At 39.7% G+C, this 27,123-nt stretch overlaps 1 protein-coding gene across 1 annotated transcript in view; it reads left to right on the top strand.

The window, feature by feature from the left end:
- The first annotated feature begins 407 nt into the window (after positions 1 to 407).
- PGR (progesterone receptor) overlaps positions 408 to 27,123 on the top strand; it is a 40,673-nt gene continuing 13,957 nt past the window's right edge. The window contains exons 1-5 of the mRNA XM_054220961.1: positions 408 to 496; positions 804 to 2,076; positions 3,367 to 3,518; positions 17,074 to 17,190; positions 25,743 to 26,045. Coding sequence (XP_054076936.1) covers positions 935 to 2,076; positions 3,367 to 3,518; positions 17,074 to 17,190; positions 25,743 to 26,045 — 1,714 coding nt within the window. The 5' untranslated portion in view covers positions 408 to 496; positions 804 to 934. The remainder of the gene's footprint in view (positions 497 to 803; positions 2,077 to 3,366; positions 3,519 to 17,073; positions 17,191 to 25,742; positions 26,046 to 27,123) is intronic.

Genomic DNA, 27,123 nt, shown 5'->3' with positions numbered 1-27,123 from the left:
AAAGGGATGGGAAGGCAGGGGGAACGCCGGGTGAGAGGGGGGGAAAGGGATGGGAAGGCAGGGGGAACGCCGGGTGAGAGGGGGGGAAAGGGATGGGAAGGCAGGGGGAACGCCGGGTGAGAGGGGGGGAAAGGGATGGGAAGGCAGGGGGAACGCCGGGTGAGAGGGGGGGAAAGGGATGGGAAGGCAGGGGGAACGCCGGGTGAGATGGGGGGAAAGGGATGGGAAGGCAGGGGGAACGCCGGGCGGCGGGCAGAGGCCAGAGAGCTCAGACCTGAGTCACGGGGAACCGTATGCAAGGGCAGAGGGAGAGGGATGCGGGCACGGCGAGCGATGGGAGGGACGGGCCGGGACAGGCGGAGCGGAGGAGGAGCCGCTGGAAGAGCCGCTGGGGGAGCCGCGGTGCCCGGGACCGGCTGCTCGGCGGAGGCAGAGCGGAGAGCGGGGGGTCCGGGAGGGGCCAGCCCGTGCCCCGCCGCGGCAGCGCAGCCCCGCGGTAAGGGTAGGGCCTGGCGGCGGGGAGGGACAGGCGAGGGGGCGTGGAGGCGGCGGCCGGGCCGAGCGGGGACGTCGGGGAGCAGCCGAGGGAAAAGCGGAGCCGGGGGGCAGCGAGCGGCGGCCAGCCCGGAGCCTGGCGGGGACCCCGCTCTCCCACCCGCCGCTCCTCCCGCACACGCTCCCATCATTTCCCCCCCTTCCCCACCCACCCCCGCCCAGGCTCCTGCACCGCCCCCGGCACCGCTTCACCCCCCTCCCGACGGCGGGGTCCGGCGCTGAGACGTGTGTGTGTGTGTCCCGCGAAGGCAGCGCCATGTGAGCGGGACCCGCGCCGCCGCCTCAGCAGGCACGTCCAGGATGTGAGGAGCCGCCCGGCCGCCTGCACCCTGTCCCCGGGCCGGAGCCTCACCGGCATCCAGCCCTGCCCCGAGCCACCATGACCGAGGTGAAGGCCAAGGAGCCCAGGGCGACTCCGCCTGCCAGAGACGGGGCGGTCCTGCTGCAGGGCCAGCCCGGCCGAGACCCCTTCGGCAGGGAAGCGGAGGACATCGACATCTCCCTGGACGGGCTGCTCTACCCCAAGAGCAGCGACGACGAGGAGGAGGAGGAAGAGGAGGAGGAAGAGCCGCGGCAGCCGGGGGAGGAGGAGGAGGACCGGGACTCCCTCTCGTTCCAGCCGGGGAGCGGCTCGCTCTCGGACAAGGACTCCCTGGACACCGTCCTGGACACCTTCCTGGCCCCCGCGGCTCATGCCAGCCCCGCCGTGGCCGCGGCTCCCTGGTCCTTCTTCGGAGCGGAGGCGACGGAGGCGCCCGACGCCGCGATGAGCCGCGGCCCCTCGCAGAAGGCGGGCGAAGCCTCCCCGGCGGCTCCCGGCCCCTCGCAGCCCCCGCCGCGGCCCTCCCCGCTCTGGCCGGCCGCCGACTCCCTGACCGCCGCCGCTAAACCGCGGCCGGCGGGGCCGGGGGGCGGAACGGCGGGACCCTCCGCGGCCCCCAAAGGTGAATCCCCCGGGCTGGCGGCCCTGCCCGCCGGCGGGGCCCGGCCGGAGGCGGCGGGGCAGGAGTACCTGCATGTGCCCCTGCTGCCGCTCAACTCGGCCTACCTGGCCTCGCGTACGCGGCAGCTGCTGGACGTGGCGGGGTACGAGGGCAGCGGCGGGGGTGGGCCGCGTTCCTCGCCCCCCGCCCCGGACCTGGCGGGCTACGTCTACCCGCCGGCGGAGGCCAAGGAGGGGCACTTCGCCTACGGCGACTTCCAGCCCGCTCTGAAGATCAAGGAGGAGGGTCTCGGCCTCCCCGCCCCGTACCCGGGCGGCAACCCGCAGCCCCCGCGGGCCGGGCAGGAGCCCTCGCTGGAGTGCGTCCTCTACAAGACGGAGCCCACCCTCCTGGCCGGGGCCTACGGGCCGGCGGCGGCTGGGGCAGCGCCGCCCGACAGCCTGCCCTCCACCTCGGCCGCGGCGCCGGGCCTCTACCCGCCCCTGGGTCTCAACGGGCACCAGCCTCTGGGCTTCCCGGCGGCGGTGCTGAAGGAGGGCTTGCCCCAGCTGTGCCCGCCCTACCTCGGCTACGTTCGGTAAGGGCGGGGGGGGGGGGCGGCGGGCCCGTCGGTGGGGTGTCCCCGCGGAGGGGACGGGCGCTGCGGCGCGGGAGGGCTCCGCGCCTTCCCCGCGGGGTGCGGAGTGAGGGCTGGCGCCCCGAGAGAGGTGCCGGGGGAAGGACGGGCGAGGTTTCACTCGGCGAAGCCCCTTTAGAGATTTTTAGACGGTAACTGCAGTCGCGTTGCCATTTTCTGTTGTTTTTTTGTGTAGGGCGGCGTGTCCCGGGGCTGTGCGAGACCAGCACAGTGTTAGCATTGTGGCTGGCGCCTCGCAGATCTCTCTGTCGCGATAGCGCTCAGGGAGAGGTCAGGTTTTTATCGCGACGGTGGTTCAGCGCCGTCCGATGTCGGAGCGAGGGACCGGCTCCGGAGAGCGGGAGCAGAGTGTTCTCCAGGCTGTCCTCACTCACGGCGAGACAACATCCATAAATACCCAAATATTCCCCAAAATACTATTCCCTATTCGAGAAAAAAAAAAAAAAAAAGAAAAAACCCAGTTAATTTCACACACAAAATAAAAAGTGAAACGCTCGTATATTGATTTATTAGAATGAAATGGCTTACTATGATGCCAGGATGTTGGGCATCGCCTAGAAATGTATGCAAAAATACGTATATACAGTGCTACAGTTTCAACGGAAATCCCCGATTTTGTAAACATAATGGTTAAGTAAGTTAGTCTGTCTCTTTTCTTGGAGAGAAATTCGGAAGTACTTTCCACTCCCCTCAATGTGCCCATCATAGTTAGTTACTGATGAGAACGCTGCAGCTGAGTGGGAAGCGACAAATGTGAAAGGTTTTTCTAGCTGAGATGAAACTTAATTATTTGTCCTGCGAAAGAGGCTTTTGAGATTCAATTTAATTCTATTTGATTCTGTCTCTGTACCATTCTGTCTACAGGAAAAATAGCGTATCAGTCAGTATGACTTTACTCACAAGAGTTGTTGATCTGAGGAAGATGAGCGTTTTAACAGAGCGTTCCAAGATTGTACCTTTTTTAGTTATAATGGATTAAAATACTACTAAGCTTTTTGCCCACTACTTTTCTGTTTAATGACTAGGCCGATGTTACAAATGTGCCTTTTACCCTAGTAGAGACAAACCCTTAAGCAGAAAGGCAGTCATACTTTATTTTTCTTACCCTTCTGTAGCTTGATTATGAATGTGAAAAGAAAGTTTTTAGCATACACTCGATTAATACAGGTAAGTAGCTAATAGTTGCAAAACTGGATCTTTCATTTCTCTTAATTATTTTTTCTTTTGAAGGCCAGATACAGAAACCAGCCAAAGTTCTCAATACGGTTTTGAATCGCTGCCCCAGAAGATTTGTCTCATCTGCGGTGATGAGGCTTCTGGTTGCCACTACGGAGTACTTACCTGTGGAAGTTGTAAAGTCTTCTTTAAAAGGGCAATGGAAGGTAATATATGATGCCATTGTTCCTAATTATCTGAAATACATCTTCGTACCTTCTATTTATTGCTGATGTTTAAAAACATTATCACTGTGGTAATGTTTTTTGTTTTGGCAACTGTTTAAATATTGCAGTCAATACCAACTAAATTCTTTCTTAATTGATTTTGCTAGTATTATTTGTTTTACTTTCATTATTTGCTGCTATTTACCCTTTATCAGTCTTTCTGAGTAGGTAGAGTTCCATAAAAATCTTGTGTATTACACAATTTGTTTTGAAAAGTGTAAATGCTATTCAAAGGAAGATTTTGTGGGTATGAACTAATCCAGGCAGATAAGAATTTATTTTGGCTTCATTTTGTTTTCAAAGTTGTGGAATATTTCTTGCTTGCAAGATGCAGAATTTGGCTTCCTGAGATTTATGGAAGTATTTCAAGTTTCACTGAACTATTTCAAGTCATAATAATAATAAACGGATTTGACTTTTGTACCAAATAGCCATTTAATTACAAAGTCAAGCTGCAGGTTTAATAAATCAGTAGCAATGCCTATGTTTATTTTTTCTTTTTGGATTATAATATATGTCTTGTCCATAAATACCCACTGAGATTTAAATATGAATACAAGAGCAGATTGCTTTATATAGTTCAACTGGTGAAGAGGTGAAACAAATCCTTCTACATTTTATGTTTTTTCTCCTTTTATGGTTTTTATCTGATCCTGTCAGAACTGGGATATTCAAATTTCTGCTCCATATGCTTAAAAAATTATTGTTACAATATGTAGGATTCCTTAAAATAAAAAATTGCATCGTGTGTTTTCTTGTGATAAATAGTGCATTCAACTTCATAGTTTATAGCTCTTCATATGAAAAGGTAAATACTGGAAAATTAAAAGTCTAGCAAAATAATTTAGTTAGATTTTTTTGTTTCAGTGTGCTGTGGCTTTCTACTTCACATGTATGCTCTTGTTCTTCCCTTAGCGTGCTAGGTACTTGCAAAGTGGTAACGCTAGACTAGGTGGGCTAGATGAACTTTTGAGCTAGTGCCTTATTTTCTCTAATACATTTGATGGAATTAATGAGAAAGTCATTAGAAACATACGTGTTACGTTGCAAGGAAAACACTTGTCTCTTAAGTCACTTGGAGGAATACATTTAAGTTTCACTGACTGTGTTAACTGGTCTTTTGGTTTGGCTTCACATTTTTTGCTTTGGTTATTTTTGTAAATCAGACATATACTTTTAAAAAAAGAGAGGGAGCTGAAGTTGTAAGAGTGAGTGTAGTATAACTGATGAGTGCCATATTTTAAACCAGGTTTTATTATTAACTTTTCACCCATACAGTAATATTGTAATTTTTTTATTTTAATTTGATTCCATCACTTTTGAATTTAATCTCCTTCCTAAACTAGTATCCCATTGTGGTTGTGCAGTAGGTGAACCTACTCAAAAAGGTATCTTATTACTGTTCAGCATAAATATTTTCATGATAAATGTTAAGAAGGCATGTAAATTAGAAGTAGGAATATTTTAAGGTTGATTTCAGTGATTACAAGGACCATATTTGCAGAATTTTACAGATTAAGAATACAGTTATACAGAGAAATAAGAGGTCAACACAATTACACAAACAAAAGTTTATGTTTTACATAGCAACTTCATACTTTCCATTTGTAAATAATTCCATAGACTGAGAGTATGGTGAGGAAGTGTGTTTGGGTTTTTTGGTAAGAATATTCAAAGAATGGAAAACTACCTCAGACTACCTGGCTATAATAAGAAAAAATTGAGATTATTGAGTTTTATGGGGAAGAATGACAGGCATGAGCAGTGTGGGCACGAGCAAGATGAACAAGTCCAGTTATTTGGTTTTGTGTAGAAAGTGCAAGTCTACAGAGAGTTCCTTAAAGAGATGGACTTCTTATTTTAATGGAAGCATAAGGTGTAATTATTAGAATTGAAATAATCCCATTTATGGATACATACTTGATATCATTTAGACTTAAAGTACTTTTTTGTTTATTGCTTATCAGAAATAAAGGTGACAAATTACTCTTCTGTAAGAAGAAACAGAATATTTTTATTGTAAATGCAATAGAAAATAGTTTTTAAAAGTTCACAGTAGCAATTATGTAAATTTGAGACATTTTTCTTATGTAAAATGCCTCCCGCCCATCGTTTCTTTGAGTGGGAATGCATTATTTACCTTTTAAAATTTTTAATACTTCTACAGATGTGTTTTTTTTTTTAAATAATAATTCATGTAAGTAAGATGTTGAACTTTGTGAGTGCAAATTCACAGTCAAAACTCTACTTTTCATATACTTTCCGTAAAGTACTGATCACCATGTGAAATTAAAACAAAATTGGAAATAGATGGCTTTTGCTACTTGGATTTTCTGTATTTTGAGATCTTTCTCATGTGTTATAAGGTTTTCAAGTGTGTGGATAACAAGGTACGTAATATAGTGGCATTAAATTTGTTGGAAAATGTCTATTTTCTATTTTAATTATTTCTGTAATCTCAGATGTGTTGGCTGTTTCAATTCTAATAGTCTGTGTCATTTTTTCACAAAAATTTTCCTATACACACCCCATTTATTTTACTCTCCCCTATTGTGTGGAAAATACTGTATTGGTTAAATGCTTCCTTTGGGATAAAATGAACTGTTACGTTATCCAGAAGACTCCATTTTTCGTCTCCAATCTTTTTGAAACAAAGCCAGAAACAAACCTAGAAATGTTTCTATACTAAGCATAATTTAATCATACATTTGAATATAAATAGCAGATACACACACAGCTTAACGGGGGGTCAGAACTGTGTGCGGATCACTAGCATGAAAGTGTATAGTTAGAATTAAATTATTTTAGAATGTTTGTTGGCAATGAATTCTTAAATATGTATGATTTGGTAGATATTTTCTGTCTTTTGGGTTCTTGGCTCCCCCTATGTGCCTGTATACATGAAGAAAAAGATGCTGTTGGTACAATAAGCATATTTTACTGTAAGCGTAATCCTGAAGCAGGTTAATAAAAGATGCAAGGCTGTTTTGGGGGGGAAGTGTATTATAGTATATATGGAAAAAGTTAGTGCTGGAAGTGGGGAGGAGAAAATGGGATGAAAATACTGATTATTTTTTTTTAAGGAACATTTATTTGCATTTAGAGATTGTGCATTTTCTGTTCGTCCCTTACAAAGAACTGATTTACTGGTCCTTTGATTCACTTATTGTGCAAACAAAATACAAGGCTTTTTAAAAATGCCTTAAAGATCTCCTTTGGGCACAATGAAAATAAATAAAGTTACTGTGATTTATGTTCAGTTAAGAAATTTGAAAAGCCAAAATTGGATTCAGTATGCTGACGGGGTAGTGCTGCTCCTGTCATGAGCTGAGAGTGATGGGCAGTTTGGAGTTACCAATCAAAACAATTTCAGAAATTATATTTTAAATACTTTCTAGGATGTAGAATCACTATATTTGCAAAGTAATTTGCTGTTGATGATCAGCATTTTTTAAATGCTAACAGTATGTATGTTCACAGTAACAAAAATTAGGTATAATATTTCTAATGGGGCTTTAGGAGAAAGAAGATTAAGAAATGAACTCTTAGTTTTTTAGCACTAAATTGTCAAATGGTCATTTATGATGTCTTATAAAGATAACTTCATGTGCAGCCATGCAGGGCAACCACGATCAAAATGCTTGTGTAACGCCATGGTAAAATTTTTGTCCTGAACAGGAACCCGGTATGTAGAGTTTGGGGATTCTGGAGTTACACTCTTGCTAACGCGTGGGTTCTCGCTGCCCTGCATTCTTGCCTTTCTGTTCAAAGCGTCTCCTTTGCAGTCATGTTACTAATGAAAAATTAAAAATACCTAAATTCTGAAAAAAAATTTCAGGTGATGTGTTTCCTATATAAATTCCCATGTCTAATTTGCATTCTATATTTGTATAAAGCATTTGCCTTGCTTTACACTTTGTTGATATTTTTGACATCCTATGAAAAGTAGCTGCCCAAACGTCAAGAGTTTGACGCCAACATAAGTACGTGATATTACAGCAGATGGGTCAGAAAGTAACTCGTGGTTTGTTTAAATACCTGGGACTCCATTACAAAATTGATCCAATGATTATATAGCAGGTTTGTCTAGTTTTAATACGTGCTTCAAGCTCAGGGTAGCAGCGCTGGACAGATAATAGCACCAGGGAACAAGCACAGCCGTATTGTATAGTAGCTAACACTTAGCTGACAAAGTGTGAACTTTTCTTCTCTCTGAGACCTGAATTTGGCAAACCCGACCTGACAGAAGTAGGGTTTCCACAAGAGTTTTCACTGTCTGATTATGGAGAGTTTCTTGTGGAGGAGGTAAAGACGTGCTATGCCTACACAGTAAGAAGGGTGACCATGACTTCAGCCAAACCTTCTGATAAAGTTTATCTGACTCATGTTATGTATCGGCAGTTTTGTGATGACAGTGTGATTCACTGTGTAAGTAGTGAAATACTATGTGAAAGGAAAATGGCTGGACTAAACAGTTGTGCTTTTTCATAGCTTCAGAATGTAAAATGGCACAGCATGCCAAATATTTATAAAAATGCCAACCACTAATAGAAAATCCTCTTTGAAAACAGAGTGAAATGCAGTACTATAGTGACCCTTTTGGCTGTGCAATTGATGAAGGAGATTTAAAAAGTTCCTTTTTCTCCTAATTCTGCAGGGATTTCCAATTTTTAATCCAACTTTCCAAGCTGGAAATCTGGGATCAGCTTTTGGTACAGCATGTACTGTAAGCTCAATAGTAATGAAAGTTTTGTGAAGTAGAAAACATACAAACACACAAAGCATACATATGCAGAGTTGAGAGATGAAAATGCTTTTCACTTAATATAACATTTAATATTATTAACACTCTTTTATTTTGAACATGACCCAAATGTGTTAACGTACAGTAAGCTAAGTGTATTTCCAAATTCAAATGTACAAAGTTACTTACTTCATCGAAGGTCCTAAAATTCAAGTGGGAAATGTCAGCTTTTGTGAGAACAAAGAATTTGCATCTTGAGAAGGGAAAGAAGAAAACCTGTACTGATACATAATTGTATATCTACATCATACTTCTGACTTCAGAGGTATTTGTTGTTCAGCCATTTGACAAACATTAATTTGATTAATTGATTCACATGAGGCACAACAGCTGAGGGAGCTGATTGCATTCGTGCTGGTACTTTGGCCATTGTGCTAATGCTGGGCTTCCTTCTGCTCTCGTGGTGACGACTTATCGGTTTCCTGATAGACGTGCCTTAGAACGTAATCAGCTGCAGAAATGTGAATTACTAAAATTTTTGGCTTAACTTATGTAGTATTTTAGAAACAGTATGGAATACTACGTTAAACATCTTTTCAGGTGGAATAGAAACTCTTTCCGGTGGTGTAAAACCACAGGCTTTAAAGAGCAGCAGCGACTGACTGCTCAGCGTTGCTGGGTGCTCCTCTGTTCTAACTTGAGATGTGCACAATGGGAGTAACCCGAGCTGCTCGCCTGAAGTTCGCTTACTTTTAGTGAATGGAGAGAAACAGGAAATGCTAGGAAGTAACTCATTGACTTATATTAGGTATCTTCATGGGGTGAAAATAACAGTCCTCTAACAGTAACTGTTTCTCAGCACTGATAATAAAGGAGCATCAGGTGAGGATGCACACTGCCTCTGGTGGTATGAATCCCACCCATATCACCAAGGTAGCCAATACATTTCTGTAGTATAGAGAAGAGATGTAATAAGTATATAAAATACTTATTTCATATTAATTATTTTAATGTATTATATAAATGATTATATATAAAATGAATACCTATACTATTATAGGTAAATAATACTTTTTTAAAGTATTAAAATACTTCTATAACATGAGTATCTAAAATGTAAGTATTTGTAGTCAAATTGCTATCTGCTGAAAATAGATTTAGGTTTGATGGTGTCAATCTCCTTAGGCTGTGTATCTGTTCCACAGAACTGGTGGTGTACTAGCAGGAGGTGGTTCTTTAGAAACTCCCAGGTGGAAAGACTTAACAAATGGTCATTCGTGTGTCGCAGTCTGCCATTACGTTTAGTGATACATCTGCACTTTGGAGGTTTCCTGGTTATACCTAGTCACGACCCCTGCATTTTTCACAAGTGGCTGGTGCTTAATATCAATTAACGTCTAAGCATGTTTCAACAACCTGGAATCTTTTGTAGTTGAAACGGAGAGAGAGTTACATGCAGGCATTGAGATCCAGGAGAGTATGACCCTATTCTTGGCCAATTGTTATGATACCGTCTTCCCTTCCCTTAGCCTCAGAGACAATATTTTATGTGGGATTTGTTGCACCAAGCTGTAGGCATTTACAATGTGGGCATCCGCTTTTCAGCCAATTACTTTAAATGTGCAGTAGGCTATTAAAGAACCAAAATTAAGACATCTACTCAAGATAAACTGCACCCTAAAGTGCTTGTTTTTCTCTCATGCCCAAGAAGGGAGTGTACATTACTTGTTTTGCTGGATGTTCACACTTTAGAATCTAGTTTGTGAAATGAATACCCTCTTTATGGTTTTTTCGCAGTTTGCTGTCCATGGGGTGTTTCACTCAACAGGCAGCAATATATGTTTTTTCACACATTACCTTTTCCTGCTACTAATGTTTCTGTTTTTTCTACTTTTATTACTCTTAGAGTGAGTGACCCTGTGCCACTGGTTCAGTAGTAGGACAGGTCAAAGAGTAAGAGGAAAATACACATGAAAAAACTTACCATGGCAGTGTGCAGTAATACTTTCACTAAAATCAGAATGATGGAATGACTGAAAAACAAATATAATGCTTCTTATGTTGGTAGAAGAATACAATACTCAGGGTTAAGAAGAACAAATGGTGCTTCAATGATGGATACCTCTGAAATAGTTGGAGTGCTTTTTAAGTACGTTTTGTGTTCAAATCCCGTTTTCTATATTTATAAGAAATAGACCCCTTACTGACAAAAAGGGTGACAGTTACATCATTTCATGTATTTATACCACCGATGTAGTGAATTACTTAAAAATGGTGATCAAGGAGCACTTATGACACAGTGTTAACTGGTAACATTGGCTTGTAGAAGCCAACGTCTCCTTCTAAAAGGTATTAGCTGTGGGAAGTTTTTACTGTTGTCAGTTCCTGTATTTAGACTCAAAGACTTTATGCCTTTCAAGATGTTGCTGTGGTAAACAATCTAAGCAAACCAACTGAAAATGAATATGAAATTGATTTTGCAGTTCATGATAGCTTCTGTGAAATAGGACTTAATTTTGCTTCATTTTGTTTTTCTGCTGTTTTGTTTTTGTTTTTTTTTCTTGTTGGAAATGATGGAACAGACAGGGAAATTAAAGGTTAAAAAACAGGATTGTAACTTTTATCTGTGCTCGGAAATAAATGAAAACAGGATAGCTACATTTAATTGTTCCGTTTTGTAGATATCATAAAAACAATGTGCTCAGGTTGCTGTCCGGAGAAGTGATTTTGGAAGGAAAAAGACAATGATGTTGCAGGATTCACAGCAAAAGGCAGGAAAATTTTGAGATCAGGATACAAGAGAAGGAAAGAGTCAGCCAAGGATGTTGCAAACATTGGGAGTGGTTTGTTGAAGAGAAAGAAAGCAGTGTAAGATATATAGTGGTTTGAAAATGCTGCTTTCCTTCTAGAGAAACCGATCTTGTTTGGTACACTTAACAAAAATACCTGATAGAGGACTGTATGATTACATGCTTAAAAACAACAGACAATGGAGTGGAAGAATACCAAAAGTTTGTTGTCGGTAGGATTACTTCAAAAATTACTTGTAAATCTGTTTTCCAAAGCAAAGTACACTATAAAAAAATGCTGGGTTTCCCTTAGGAATGAACATTTTATGGTTTTACATTCTATTTGAACAAAATGTTTTTACTTAACCCTTTTTTTTCATCACAAGGAGTTAAATCAAAGGAATTAAAGACTAGCTTCACAAAGATGAAGGAATTACTAGTACCTATTATAATCACAAACCCCATGACTGAGTCCGTAGACAAGGTAAGGCAATCCCTCAGGATATGAGAGCTATGTTCATCATCTCCAGTGCCTGATGGGAGTCAAACACACCCTTCCCTCCTTGCAGCCCTGATCGCCACGCTGTTGCATGACTTGCAATGCAATCATTATTTTTTCACTTTGAGCTGTATTATTATGAAGAAAGGAGTTCCACATTATTTGAGCTAGAAGAAGATTCCAGGACGGAGCACAGTCACAAGTTACTCTGCTATCCATTCTTTGCCCTCTTTGGTCCATTGAATCTGAAATTCGTTGCTGTGAAGCAGATTTGCATCAGCAGCAGGTCTTTATACCAGTATAGACTACAAGGTAATAGTAAGGACACCCACTTAAGAGTTGGGAAATGAGAATTTTATTTCAATGGGCAAAGAGGGAAATGGAAAGTGAGTCCCCCACTAACTGCTGGCCTTTTTATAAAAAGATTATGCATGGTAAGGTCAGTGGTGGATGTGGTTTTTTGTTAAGTGGTTAGAGTCTTAAGTCTCACTTCAGGGACCTTTTTTTATTTTTAGAGAAAATGTTAGCACAGAAATGAAATTGCTATTAAATAATTTAAAAAAATTATTTGAGGTGTGTGGAATCTTGGAGATTGTAATGGGCTGTAATGGCATACCAGGACATGAAGGGTGTATTTTCAGTATTCCAAACTATGTAGTATAGATTCTTAGCTCTTCAAGACCGAAGCTCATAAACCCACATAGCGAGAGGCAAATTCAGCCCACGTTTGCTGTGGGTTGAACCATGTAAATAGAAAAGTGGTTGATTTAGATCAGAGCATAGGTCACGTTAGCTGTGTTTCCCATTTCTGATGATGAACTAGGCTAGACTGTTTGCCTAGTTATGGAAAAGTTGACTGTCAGAGCAAGTACAGAGTAATCCTTACCCTGGTATATTGTCTTACCTTCCAGAAGGCAAAGTTTTACTCAAAAAGCTGCATCTGCATCATTATGTTTAGTATAGGTATACAGGTGAACCTGTTTTCCATTTTGTTTGTTTGAAAACTATATTTCTTATCGGCCTCCACAGGAACCCCTGACAAGGAGTTCCAAATTTAGTTATGTTAAAAAGAGTAATTCCTTTGAGTTTTTAAACCTATTGATTTAATTGGTACTTTTGAAAAATATTATAAGAGGGTAAAATGTATTGGTAGCAAATTATTGAGCAAAATGTGGACGCTAGCTCTCAGGAAGCAAGAAGTCGACATTGGGAGACATTTGGCGATAAAATAATTTACAAAGAGATGCAGTAGATATCTGCAGTTTTATACAGAAATCTAAAACTAGGCTAAATAAAACACTGTGATATGTTTTGCAAAGAACAGTCCTCCAGTGGTAGGGAAGGGATAGGGTGATTTTATAAGAAAGCTTCGACAGTTCAGAATGATACAGGGAAGCAGAATCACATACGGGAGAGAAGGAAAAAGATTTGAAAAAGTAGTTTTATTTGCAGAGAGGAGGAACTGAGAGTTTGCAAACAAGCGCTTTGCTTTTGTGCTGGGTGGCAGCAGTTCAGCGCAGATGCACTTACACAAATAACTGAGTGCTTGCATCTGATACCCGTGGTGCAAATAAAGCCTTATGTTGTCCATATTATGCACGTCTGCAAAATCTCTGCAACTCATTAGTTTACTCAAGTGATTTTAAGTGACTTGCAGCATGTCAGTGAGCTAAGTTAATACGTAGTTTTTAAAGACACCGTGCGTGCTACTTCCAGAAGTATTCGGATTAAAATTTCTCAGTGCTGGCATACTATCTGTGCAGGTTTACTGATAGGAAAACCTGTGATCGTATTTGTGTGTGGACCCTTGGCATTTTGGCCACTTTCTGTTATTAACCTGCCAGTATAGCAATAGTCATTACAGTACTTAAAACTGCATTTGTCTGTTTGCATTAGGAATTCCACCTAGTCCACAAATGGACTTTGATGGAGGTTAAGAAAAATGCTATGCTACAAGAATCTGGAACATATGAGTAACAGATGAAATCGTCTCATCTGTATTTTCTCGATATTCTCAATCAAATCTAGGTCACAAGCTGATACATTGATATATTGAGAGAGAGATACTACATGCTCTTTCAAAAAGATGTGAAAAGTAAACATGTATAGGAGACGTAACATTGAGTGAAGACCTCCGAGAAAGTGGCAGTTGCCAGAAAGTTGCCAGATTCATATTTTTGTAAGAAACACAAATACCAATCTTTACCTTCTGACCTGTGCTCTAGTGATTAGACTACTGTCCTGTATTTTCTGGTTTTTTTCCTGCTTATAATGACAGTAGTCATATAAAAGATACTGAATGACAAGATACCAATTGAACAGGAATTTTATCTTGACAGGTGTCTTTGGATGCTTTATTAGTACATGCATTTAATATAACTGCAATGCTCACATAGTGACCTAATTAGTTAAACTATAGGTGATCCTAAAGACTGAGATACAGCACATGTATTTTCAAATAAATGTTTTAGCATTCCATGAAAACATTCCAAACACCTTTATGTCAGTATTGGTCCATAATTTTGAAATTAACCAAATATCTGGCATGTTTTCCATTTCTTACACAATCTGTCCTTCAGATGGTTGCCGCCACTTAAATATTAATGTCATGCAAGTAGTAGTTTCTCAGAACCCAGCTCTGCACAATGATGGAAGCAGTTTCAGATGAGAACATTGACTCACATTTATCTATAGATACGAGATCCAATCAGATGATTGAGACAATGAAAAAAATCCCTGACAGATGAGACTATGAAAAATTCTATATCGTTGAACCTTATGTGTTTTCCAGATAAGTTGCAGCTGAATCAGAATGAGTGGAATACACTTCAGGACAGGAGGTGTTGGGGAGAGATTGAATGGAGGCAAGTGGAGTGGAAAACTCACATGAAGGTGTAATTCAAGCTCAGGATATGACTCGTGTATTTTTTATAGTCTTGAGAACAAGGAAGTGGTTGACAGTAAGAAACAAGAAGCGCCTAAGATTTTATCACCATAATCTCATGGGAGGGTAGGGTTGGCAGGGTTTTGACTGTTTCTTGTTTCTTTTTTCTAATGCTAGCGTCATGGAGGCTTTATGGAAGAAATAAACCAGGTGAAGACATAATAAAGATTGGTCATTATTAGATTTTTAAATACAATTTATGAAATAAATAGGAATTGAAGAGTATTCACTTTTTGAAGATCAAAGCAAATTCTTAATATGCCTGAATTCCAGTAACAGACTTCATTTCTTCCATGGTATGTGCTGGACAGAGAGATTATTTAATCCTTTCTAATCTTAAACTCTAGAACATATGCACGTAGAAGAGTAGTTTTCATAATAGTGATTTATTTACAATTTGTTTTGCAGTGTGAAAAATTTTGTTCAATCTTGGATTTAGAATAAGCAGTTTGTGAGTTGTTATGAGATGATGAATTCATTCATTCATTTTCAATTGAAGTGGAAGTTGGATCTACTGATAACCCATAAATTATGAAGAGGTTTTTAAGAGCTGTTGCTAAACTTAAATGTGTAACTGTAAATTTAAAATTTTACAATGTATTGCACCCTTGATTTGTAATGCTTAATCTTAGATGCATAATTTTAAAATACTACTATATAAATAATATACGCTATTAAAATGGGTATCAATATAAATCAAGCTATTAACTTCTGTTTTTCTAGATAATTTCCTATTCCTGCAGGAACAGTGTTGTCATTACTACATCTACTCAAAGTCCTTAGCCTCCTTTAGCAGTTCGAGCACGCACTTGGGTGTTGCTTAGACAAATTGCATACTCATATCAAGAAAGAATTCTCAATACTGAAGTAATTCTAGGACATATAAACGGTGTTCTCGGAGTGCTTGAAGAGTAATATTTCACGATATGGCATTGTCTTTGGTAGATGAGTATTCTTCTTTGTCATTATAGGGATAAAAAGTACAACTGGAATGCCTATAGCATTGTCAGCTGTTTTGACTATTTACTGCCATACTGGAAATGCGTGGTCCATTTTTTGGCCTTGCAGCGGACATGGGTTATATGGACTTAGACTATGTTGTGTAGGCTCAAAGGACTCCCTAGAAAACAGGTCCAAAGGAGATACCTTTCAGGGGACCAAAGAAAACCCACAAAACAAAGACACCCACAAACAAACTTGACCTATGCTTAAGTGTTCCTTTGTAAATTGACTATATTAAAGCATCAGAATGCCACAGTGCAGAGACAATCTGATGCTTCATAGATTTTAGTTAAACTAACAGAGTCTTAAAACTGTTGTTGCTCATCAAAAGACTGAATGCTTTTGTAGCTAATGAAAGCAAAGCAAGACGAGGAGGAACTGCAAATAATTCCAAGGAAGATGTATTTTGCTTCCTGGTCTACTGCCAAAAGCGAGACAGGTTTTTATTAGTTTGGTTACTTTTGGTAATGTTTCTTGTAAGAAGGAATCCAGGATTAGAATTAATGGCGGAAAGCAAATGAGAATTTCTTCTGATTTACTGCATTACTAAATTCTTTTTAGATGCCAGGCAATGTGTAAGGCAACTGTTTTTATTTACTTGTTGTTTTCTAAAAAAAAGAAACTGTTATCAAAATGAATTTCAGGCAATTGGGTTTCTTTCACTAAAACCAAACAAGTCGTTCTTAAAGGTATGCGCAAGAAGTAAATTAATTATCTAAAAAAATGTTAGCACAGAAACAAATACATTGTTTCACATGGTTTAGCACTAGCTCTTTTCTTTTGCTGGAATAGAATGTTCTTCTTTCTCTTACATTTTCATCTGAGGATTCGTTTTCAGTTTGTCTTCCTTCTGCGGAGAAAAGTTATTGGTGGACAGTTGCTCATTTTACGATGCGCAGAGATAGGACAGAGTAGGGTTATAAAGACAGCTGAATACAGCATCTGCGTAGAATAATCACCTCGGATTTGTTTGCTGTATCAGATGGCTACCTCAGAGTGATACTGATCTAGAAATTGGTGAAAATTTAAAAGGTTTGGTGTTGATGACTGTTACATTTGGAGGTCCGCATCCACAGTATTCCATGAAGGAAGTATCGATGATATTGGTACTTCTGCACTTTGTCCATGCTTTTTTGATCCATTTTGTTGCTCTCAGAATAATACTCTTTTTTTGTTGTTTTCATGCTTTCACGTTAGGTACTGCTAAGAAACTAAAATACAGAAATGAATAGAGGATGATATGATTGATAGTACAATAATTTAAGCAGTTCATACTGTCTGCTAGTTATTTTGGAATTTTGTAAATGGCGAGTTTCACTCTTCAACAGGCCAAGTAAATTACTATATTTAAATAGTAACACATGGTTATTTGAAAGTTAGCATAAAATGAAGGGGTCAAATTTTAATGGTTCAAGTATACATTTTTGAATCCTCTGTTATTTTTGAAATTTATACACAACTAATTTTGTCACGTTAAAAACCATAGCATTAACCCTGTTTTTCTCTTGCCTCTACAGGGCAGCACAACTATTTATGTGCTGGAAGAAATGACTGCATAGTCGATAAAATCCGTAGGAAGAACTGTCCTGCGTGTCGCTTGAGGAAGTGCTGTCAAGCCGGTATGGTCCTGGGAGGTGAGCTGCTTTTCAAGTCTGAGTCAGAAAAATAGGCAGTCAAGGACACTACCTTCAATCTGTCAAGTTCAAACAGCATTACTTTGACACTGTAAAGGAAAGAACCACATTAAAATGTTATTTTTTGAAGAATGACCTGACGTTTTAAAATTGCTCATAATTTTTCTTTATTGAGTCTATAAATCCTGAAACAAAAATACCTTCCTGTAGGAATCTGTCTCTGCTGCTGCGTACCCATATACTCATTTTCTTGCAAGGGCAGGAATTGTGTCTTTTGTGTGTATTTATTAATAATTTTGGATCAGAAAGTTTGATTTAGGTAAAAAATGAAGAAGCAAATTGAGATTGACACTAAAATCAGGAATCAGTACTATCCCCTTCTGTCTTGTGATGTGCTCTTCATCATTGCTTCGAGTGCATGTCAACAAAATTATATCCTTCCGTTCCACAGAAGAGGGCCAGGCAGTCATTGCAGCAACACTACAGACTTGGCATACTAGATGCTGGGAATTTCCATCTTTATATTAGTTCTCGCCATAACAGATTTGCATTTTTTATGCAAAATTAATCAAAATGGAGCACTATGCCTTTGAAAGCCTGCAGGGAGAAAATGGTATAGGATCAGGTAGAGTTATAGCAAGTTTTGCCTTGCTAACGTGCAGGAGTGATACATATTTTTCCTGTATTTTTTTCATATTTTTCGTGAGAACTTTAGGTATACAAAGTTTTGGATCAGCACAAAGCTTGAAATATACATGGCTAAGACTGTAAGAAAATGGCTGTATGAAGATGATAGAAAGAATGTGTTCTCAAAGGGAATTTAAAAAAAAAAGGAAGGAGAAAAACCTGATTTCTTTCTTTCTTTCTAAAATAATTTGGTTTTGTGAATCAAACATCTGCCTCTCTGCATTTTATGTATTATTTTTCAGGAAGAACTGGCATTTTTAGTAAGAACTGGCATTATATACTGTGCGTAATTTCATTATCTTGCCATTCAGTGCTCATTCATAAGTTACAACGTGTGTGTAGTTGTCAGACTGACATTTTGATTGCACAGCTGTAGGCTTTCAGCTCCGGTAGTACTGTATGGAGTTGGAGTATTCTGCACACGTGGCCATTGTGTCATTCTTACCTTTCATACTGATACAAATCGGTAGTTCCCAACCAGTGAGGAGTGCTGGCTGGCTCTTGGTACTTCATCTTCCGTAAGCGACAGTGCTGCAGCTCCAGGGAACAGCCGGTGGGATGAGAGGAAGGAGAGGCGGTGCTGCGGTATGGACCATGTTCTGTCTTGTACCCCTGAGCCTCCCTAGACCTTCAGTGCTGCCTTTCTGGTGAGTCGTCTTCTCCGAACTGCATCCCTCTCACCCCGCAGCACTGGAGATAGAGGAACGAGAGCCATCAATCTAATTGGTGTTACTGTCTCTCATCCTTCCTGCACCGCCTCTCAGTAAATAAATGGAGCTGACAAGCATGTTGGTGGCACTGGACTGGGGCAAAAGGGACGAAAGCAAGAGAACTTGGCCTTTGGATCCTTCTCAGAGAGAGGCGGTGATTTAGAGCGGGGATAGGAGTGCATTAGAGAAACAATATTACTATAAAGGCAGACTTTTCACCCTGAACCTGAAGGATTGTTTGCCCAGGTGACAGAAAAGTCCTCAGGGTCTGGAAGGGGAGAAAGCCAAGGAGGCAGGGGTCCAGAGTGGGCTGTGGAAAATGTGTGGTAAGAATGGAGCCTCAGGAAAGGAGGAAGAGACAGATATAATGTCTGTCTTGTAAAGTTTGGGACAACTTGTAAGGTTGTCCCGTAAGGTTTTACCAACTTGATCTGTGAAAGATGTCCCTGCCTGTGGCAGAGGGGTGGACTAGATGATCTTTAAAGGTCCCTTCCAACCCACCCCATGCCATCATTCTAACTGGTGTAAATTAATACAGATAAAACTTCATTCCCGTCTGTGAGTTGTGCACAGCCAAGAGTTTGATGATGATCTAACCTGAATTTTCATGTATGATAGCCCAGATGACGCCAATAACTAAACCCCAAGTATTTTAACATCACAAGCAGCACTGTTTCAACAAGCAGAAGAGTGGGTGATGACTTTCTAGCATCAGCCAATACTTTTGCTTCAGCATTGTTTCGCACAGTAATTCTGTATAGAAGTAGCCAGGAGGCTTGATTTCATCCTACATTTTGCATACATTTAGGGATACTAGTGTTCCTGGTGTTTTTTAATTTATACATTTTGCTCTAGGTGTAGGTAAAAAGTCGGACGTTTTTGCTGGCAATATTTATGAGATGGTGTGTCCTCAACAGCGTGTCTTCATAGAGGATGTTACGTCCTCATACTTGAAACCAAAACCTGAGGATAAAGATGCTCTGACTCTTAGTTCTTTACCGTCATGTATGAAGAGAGTAAAAACTTGCTCTTTCTCTTTGGATCACCTTTATTTTCAGCTAGTACTAAACAGATTTGTATTTAAAGCTAGGTTGTTCTATCTAGCCATTTTGTTGTGGTGTTTAGCCCTTTTCTAAATATACCTCATCAAAGCTGCCTTCCATTTTTTGAGGAGGATGTTCCTCTAGTTCTCAGAGGGGCATGAAATCTCATCAGATCTCTGCCCTGATATCCTCACCTACCCCATCTTCTGGAAAGAATTGACCTGGCAGCAAATAGGAAGAAGAAGAAACCATTAAAGCAATGGGAAAAAGGACTTATCAAATGGAGGCAGGACTGTGGCATAGCTAGGTGTTTTTTAGCTGCATCAGGTTGAGTGTAATATTTCAGGTGCTCTTAATGATGTAGACAGTTCTGGGGGGATTAGGCAGCTAATTATTCTACGCAGATTGAAATGGAGCGCTTAATACTGAAAGGGGAAGAAAAGACAAGTGTAGGCCAAAAAAAAAGAGGAAAACTAGAGTGAGACTATATTATTTGTAAATGAGGATTTAAAATCCAAAACAACAAAAAGACTCAAGATAGACTGTTTAACCATAATGCTCTTTTACTGTTACTGTCATCTTTGTCACTTTTGCTCTTCTGCCATTTCTTATACTTCCTTTATTGTATCACACGAGCAATATTTCCTACCCGTGACTTGCCGTCCCGGTAACACACTATGGTTCATATATGGGATACTACTGAGCTTGGATAATTTTCCCCAGGACATAAGTGTCCATAAGCAAATTTCCAATTCATGAAACAAATTACATACTTAGAAACATCCTTGAATATTTTTAACAAATCAGAATCGTCAATACTTTAAATCTTTTCTCGTGTTTACAGCCTATTATATTTTAAAATTGTTTTTGTGCATTTTCTGGTTTCTGCTGTTCTGAACTTATGCAGATATACTTTTGTTCTTTTACTCCTGCTACGTAGTTTCTTAATGCTAGCCTTCAGTTACTAAACACAGACCTCCAATATTGCTTAATCAAGGTGAGAAAGACTAAGATTTTACAGGTTGTTAACTATAACATTCTAAAGATTCTTATTACAGTAATTAAATTAAACTTACTGCTGGGAGAAGTACACTTATCTTCCACTGAATGTTACGGAGCGGCAACCATATAGATAAAGAATAATATTACGTTACAGTGACAACGGTTCCATTTTCCGACCCTAATTTCAAAGCAGTTAAATGACCCTGAATTGCTTTAAAATAAATTGTAGTCAGTTTTAAGTAAATTATAGGAAAGCAACAAATAGCTTCAGTAACTGATTTCACTATACGGACTGTTTCTTCTTTCTTAATATTTACATAGAAAGTATCAATGAAAACATATATTTCCTAATTCCTTAGTTATCATTCTGTGCAGGAGTGTTAGTTGTCTTTGAGTTTTATTGTGTCATAACTGTAGAGGTTAATCTCTCCCCTTTCTAATCAACTACCTAATAGGACAGCAGGCAGTTGTGTCAGGTCCTGGAATAAACAAATACCCGGCTCTTTTATTTCCTATCAGTGAATCTCATTTTCTCAGACTGACTCTTACAGATTCCTTGTTCTGCTGTGTTGCTAAATTATCATTTTCTTCATTGTTTTAAGTCAGTTTACAGTCCACATTGCAATGATTACATGGAGACAAATTTGAATTAATTTTCCAGGTAATGTTTTCTGAGGTAGCATCAAAGGGTTTATTAAAATCAAGATGTATTACTTCTGCTTTGCTGCTTTGTTCCTTTATTTTGTATACACCCTCCTAAGGTGTACACAGCTTGTTCTCCTGCACAAAAAGTAAGAGCATAGTGACCTTAAAGTCAGAGCCACAGTGTTCTGTCAAGAATAATAAATCATTGACATTTTTCACCTGATTACAGGATATGGAGAAGGATAGTGAGATGTTAGACTTTTACTAGAAACCTGGCCATTTTAATATGAAATGTCTACTATCAGTAACGTCTGATTGGCAGTATGGTTCTGTGGATTAAAATACAGAATTCTGTATTTAGGAGAAAATCGTAATATATTTGATGATGAGATTAGGTAGATTTTATTTTTTTTAATTTCTTTATGTTTTCTAGGTACATGTAGTACACAAACACTATACATATGCTATTTATGTAATCGAAGGTAAGGGAACTGTGAGTACTAAGAAACTGCCTGAGCGGTTGGCTATCTTAAAACAAATTAATGAAAATGTTACGAGGAAAAGGTGTGCTGTCTAATATGCGCAGACAGGTTTTTTTATTATTAAGATGAATAGTTGCCAAAGTAGATTAGTATTCTTTACACATTATAGGACTAAGTGGAGACATTTGTTTATCTTACAGCAGGAAATTATCTGGATTTTTTTTTTAAGCAGCAATTGAAAAACTAAGCTATTGTCACATCTCTGTTGTTTTCCATATGTCCTTAAGAGTTTGCATTAATTTGACATGGTCATAGATGGGAAAGTTTACTGTGAGTTATTGGTAGTCACCTCTCCAGTAGACAGGTAACAAGTGAAGTTGCTTTACTGGTGGCTGTTAAGCAACATAATTAGAAATAAACACATAAGCAATTCTGCAAGCCAATGTGACATTAATTCTGATACATTTAATCACTTGGAAACATGGGTACTTATTAACTACTAACATTTCCATGTGATAAGCAATCTGTTTGGTTTCTTTCTTTACTTGTTCTCTGAACTGTAAAAGTATCTGAAGCCATTATTTCAGAAAATACCCGAAATCGTTATTTATGAACTATCAAATGCATTGTTCCTTCTGTTTTCCTTCATGCCTAAACAATAGTTAGTGGGAAGTTCCCAGCATGTTTAGGACTATGTATAGCTTTGTTATGATAGAAATTGGCCCTGGTCTTCTAGTCATAATGTATTGTCTATTCTTTTGGGGTGTTTTTTTTTAGTTCAGCTGTAACATAAAGTGTAAGTTTGTGTTTTGTTCTTTACTAAGGAGTCACTAGTTAGAAATATTTGTATGTTTACCACAAGTGATAAAATGAGCATAAGATTGTTGGGGCACTTGATACTAAGCTAATTAAACTCACAGTTAAGTTCGTGGGAGTATGACTCCTGACTTCATTGGATGATGAGTGTTATGAAGAGCCCGTCACTCATATTTATACTATCAATAAAGTGCATTTCTGAAATTTTGTTTAGTATACTCCCTTTGGATTTTAAATACTTTTTAGATTTAAAATGAAGTTTTGCACTTTTGTATACAGCTTACTTTTTTGTATGTGAAATTTATAAACATGAATATTTATGATGGGATAAAACAAATTTTTTTTTTTTTTTGAAAAGCAGATACTGGCTTTTTAGATCGTGTTCATCTGCTCAATCCCGTCTGCTTCTCAAACAAGGGGATTGATTCTGCCTCCAGTTATGCCAGTGTACATCAAGAATAATTAATTAAAGTAACAGAATTTGTTCTGTAAAAAATATTTAGAAATAACATTAGAAATCCTTCCATGTTTGCTTGAAGTTATACTACCTGTGTATTAATGAATGTTTTGAAAAGGACAATTTAATTCTCTAAAGCGTGCATCCTAGGTCTTCCAAAATGGAGACACTGGATTTTCATAAAACTTGCTATTTTCCATGATAAAGGAGCACCTGAAGAAAGTGGAATAGGTGCGTTCCTAAGTAAGGCCATTTTTGTCAAACCTTTCTGGCTTAAGTGTGTAGATTGGAAAACAGGGACTTTCCAAGGAGGAAAGTAATAGGTGAGTCTGAGTCCGTCAGCATCTCTCGATTCATTCTATAAACAGATGAGAAAGGATTCAGAGCATGTGCTGAAGATGAGGTGTGCTTCCCTGCCCCAGTGTCCGAGGGCCTCTTTGGTGCATTCTGACAGCACGGCACTACTTTTAACTAAAAAAGAAGGCAGTAAGAGATGGAGAAGTCTTTGTCTCCTTCCTTTAGGATGTGATAAGTTCCCTTGTCTAATCTTTCACTTGTAAATAAAAGTAACATTTTTCAAAAAACAATTTGATATGCGTGTTATAAACTGGACTTTAATTCAACAAAATAGATGTATAATGCTATGCTTTATTACTTTTCGCCTTTTAGAATCATAGAATCATTTAGGTTGGAAAAGACCCTTGGCATCATCGAGTCCAACCATCAACTCCACTCTACAAAGTTCTCCCTTACACCATATCCCCTAACACCACATCTAAACGAGTCTTAAACACATCCAGGGATGGTGACTCCACCACCTCCCTGGGCAGCCTATTCCAGTGTCTGACCACTCTTTCTGTGAAGAATTTTGTCCCAATGTCCAGCCTAAACCTACCCTGTTGCAGCTTGAACCCATTCCCTCTTGTTCTATCGCTAATTACCTGTGAGAAGAGACCAGCACCAACCTCTCTACAATGTCCTTTCAAGCAGTTGTAGAGAGTGATGAGGTCTCCCCTCAGCCTCCTCTTCCTCAAACTAAACAGTCCCAGCTCCTTCAATCGCTCCTCATAAGATTTATTCTCCAGGCCCTTCACCAGCTTCGTTGCCCTCCTCTGCACTCGCTCCAGCACCTCGATATCTCTCCCCTATTGAGGTGCCCAGAACTGGACACAATACTCAAGGTGTGGCCTCACCAGTGCTGAGTACAGGGGGACAATCACCTCCCTCCTTCTGCTGGTCACACTATTTCTAATACAAGCCAGGATGCCATTGGCCCTCTTGGCCACCTGGGCACACTGCTGGCTCATGTTCTTAATAGAGTGGTTTTTGCATATTGCCATTTTATGATGCAGTTTCTCAGTGGTTCAGCAATTTGATAGGCACAGGTTTTATTTTCATCCAGTGAAACTTGGTGGATCTCTTTTTCTGTTATTGTTAAAGCATGCAACACCTCAACAAGTAAAAATATTTATGTGATTTCTGCATTTTCTTGGAGCAGAACCTTCTCCTTATTGTTTTCTTTAAGGTTGAAGCATGTAAATTTTTTATTTTTCTTTGTTGGCAGCATGATTTACCCTTTGTTTGCAGTTACATTGCATCTCTCTTACTGTCCCACTGTGATCTAAATTGGACCATAAATACCAGTATCTTTATTGCATTTTTTACTTGTTATGACACCCTTTTTTCACTAAGCAAAACTCGTTTGGCAAAACTGAGGAATTTAATGATCCAACAGGGTTTTCATCACCTTTGAGGTTCTGTTCATAGTGCGTGTGTTCCGTGCAGCCACCTCTACATGGATTTACCTTTTTAGTGAAATGTGTAATATGGTAGGATGTTACTGAGGATGATGTTGTCTTTCAGCCTTTGAAGGCTTGATTTTCTGTGTCTGTATGGTGCACCTCTAGACTGTCTCCATGAAAGAAATTTGAAGAGTTGCTGTCTAGAGCTCCGTATGTTTGCCATACCAGATGTAGTATCCATGCTTATTTTGGGAAGGCAGTTCAACTGTTATTTTTTTTTAGTTAGTGTTCTTCAAAGGACTGTGGTAGGGAAATAAGGATTGCAAATACTGAGAAAGAGAAATTATTCTCTATAAAGTGAAGAGTTTTGTAAGTGTTGACATGTGGTTCTACAGTATTTGTTGGCTCTTCACTCATCCCCTGAATTCTATTTTCTTTCTGGTAAACAGGAGGAAAATATTACATTACAGATCATTAAAAGCGAAATTCAGCAGTGAGACTGAAATGCCTTTATGGAAGTGGAGGAAAGGAATTTCTCAGTGTAGTAATTAGTTACTAGCATTTTTGGTTTTGAATATTAGGGAGAAGAAAGAAGAAGTATCCTTAATTAACATCGAGTAGAAACTGGATTGTAGAGCCAGCTGGCTCAGCTGTCGGCATATGATAGAACAGTGGGAACTGAACCAGTAAACACTTTATGAGGTTACTGTAACCTAGAATTCATGGCAATAATTTAAATGGGTGGGTGCCATTCATCTCTTAGTGAAGGGAGGAGGATACAGAGGGAGAAACTCTTAAGAATTTTCCATGATTATTTCTTAATTATATAAACAGTCAAAAATAGAAAAAAATATTCAGAAAACAGTTCTACTTTCCTTGTGTAGATTAAAAGTGTAATCCAGCACTACTGGAAAATGTGAACGTTTCCGGTTAATTCTTTTTAACAGATCAACAATTTTCTTTTTCAGGTCGAAAATTTAAAAAGTTTAACAAAATTAAGGTGGTGAGAACATTAGATGTCGCGCTCCAGCAGCCAGCAACTCTTCAAGATGAAAGCCAATCCCTAACCCAAAGGCTGTCCTTTTCTCCAAATCAAGAAATACAGTTTGTTCCCCCAATGATAAGTGTTCTGCGAGGCATTGAGCCAGAAGTCGTCTATGCTGGTTATGACAATACAAAACCCGAAACACCAAGTTCCTTGCTGACGAGTCTAAATCATCTTTGTGAGAGGCAACTTCTTTGTGTAGTCAAGTGGTCTAAATTGCTACCAGGTAATAGCACTTCTTACATGTACTGAATTCTGGTTAAGCAAATATGTCATAGGATGAGCAGTCAAAAGATAATACTATTCTCTGCCTGTTAATTAATTCTTAACAAATTCTAAAATTATTAACCTTCCACTTCATCAGATAACATACGCATCAATCAAAGACGTTTTAATAGGAGGGCACTCTTAAAGGAATGTATCTGCATATCTAGACTCACTCCAAAAAACAACAGAAGCCCAGAGAGTTCCTGTACGTGATTGTTATAGCAGCCTTTCCACCCTAACCCCTCCTACTCTATTATTCATTCTTTTGATTTGAAAAAAAATGCTTATATTTCTGCATATTCTTTATTCTTATTAAAACAAATTTTTGAAAGCAACAGAAAAAAATAGTACCGGTTAGGACTAAGCAGCTTGCAAATAGACTGGTAATGAGAAGTAACTGAATGTATGAAGAGAAAAAAAATCCAGTGTACATATGTACATGCGCTGTATGGTCATAGGGGCCTGATCCTGGAGTGGATCAAAATCAACATATTGACCAGAAAACCTGGAAATATGGTTTAATGTAAGCTCAATTTGACACTTCACTGCTGCAGGAAAGGCTAGTCCCTGTCCCTGCTTTTCCCCATTGCAGCTTGTACTTCTCAGACGGCTTGGTTGAACTGATTCATCTCATTAAGTGAGAAGAAAACAAACCTTTTTTTTAACCCTCTGTAGCTTTCTGGTGGCATCATGAGCTGAACCAGTTCATTGATGGGTGGCATGAGTGCCAGAGCTTGCTTGAAGGAGGAGGTAACAGGAGCAGGTAATGAAGAAGAGGACCACTGCTTTCAGTGGCAGGAAGCTGTTAGATTGACTCAGATACTTCATAGCAATCTTTAAAGTTATCAAAGAGCAAAAGTTATCAAAGGCAAACACACAACTGAATACTCTTTAGTTAAATGCAAGAAAGATACTAATATATGGATGTTTATTGTATCTCTTGTTGAGAACGCTGAAGTCCAAGCTATCTGTATGAAATAAGAGTTGTTTAAAGTGATCATGTTACAAACTTTCATATTTTTACCAAAGGACAATGA

Source organism: Rissa tridactyla, chromosome 1 (genome assembly GCF_028500815.1).
Source record: "Rissa tridactyla isolate bRisTri1 chromosome 1, bRisTri1.patW.cur.20221130, whole genome shotgun sequence".
Lineage (NCBI taxonomy): Eukaryota > Metazoa > Chordata > Aves > Charadriiformes > Laridae > Rissa > Rissa tridactyla.
Note: the sequence above shows the minus strand (reverse complement) of the source record. Positions and strands in the feature narration are given on the sequence as shown.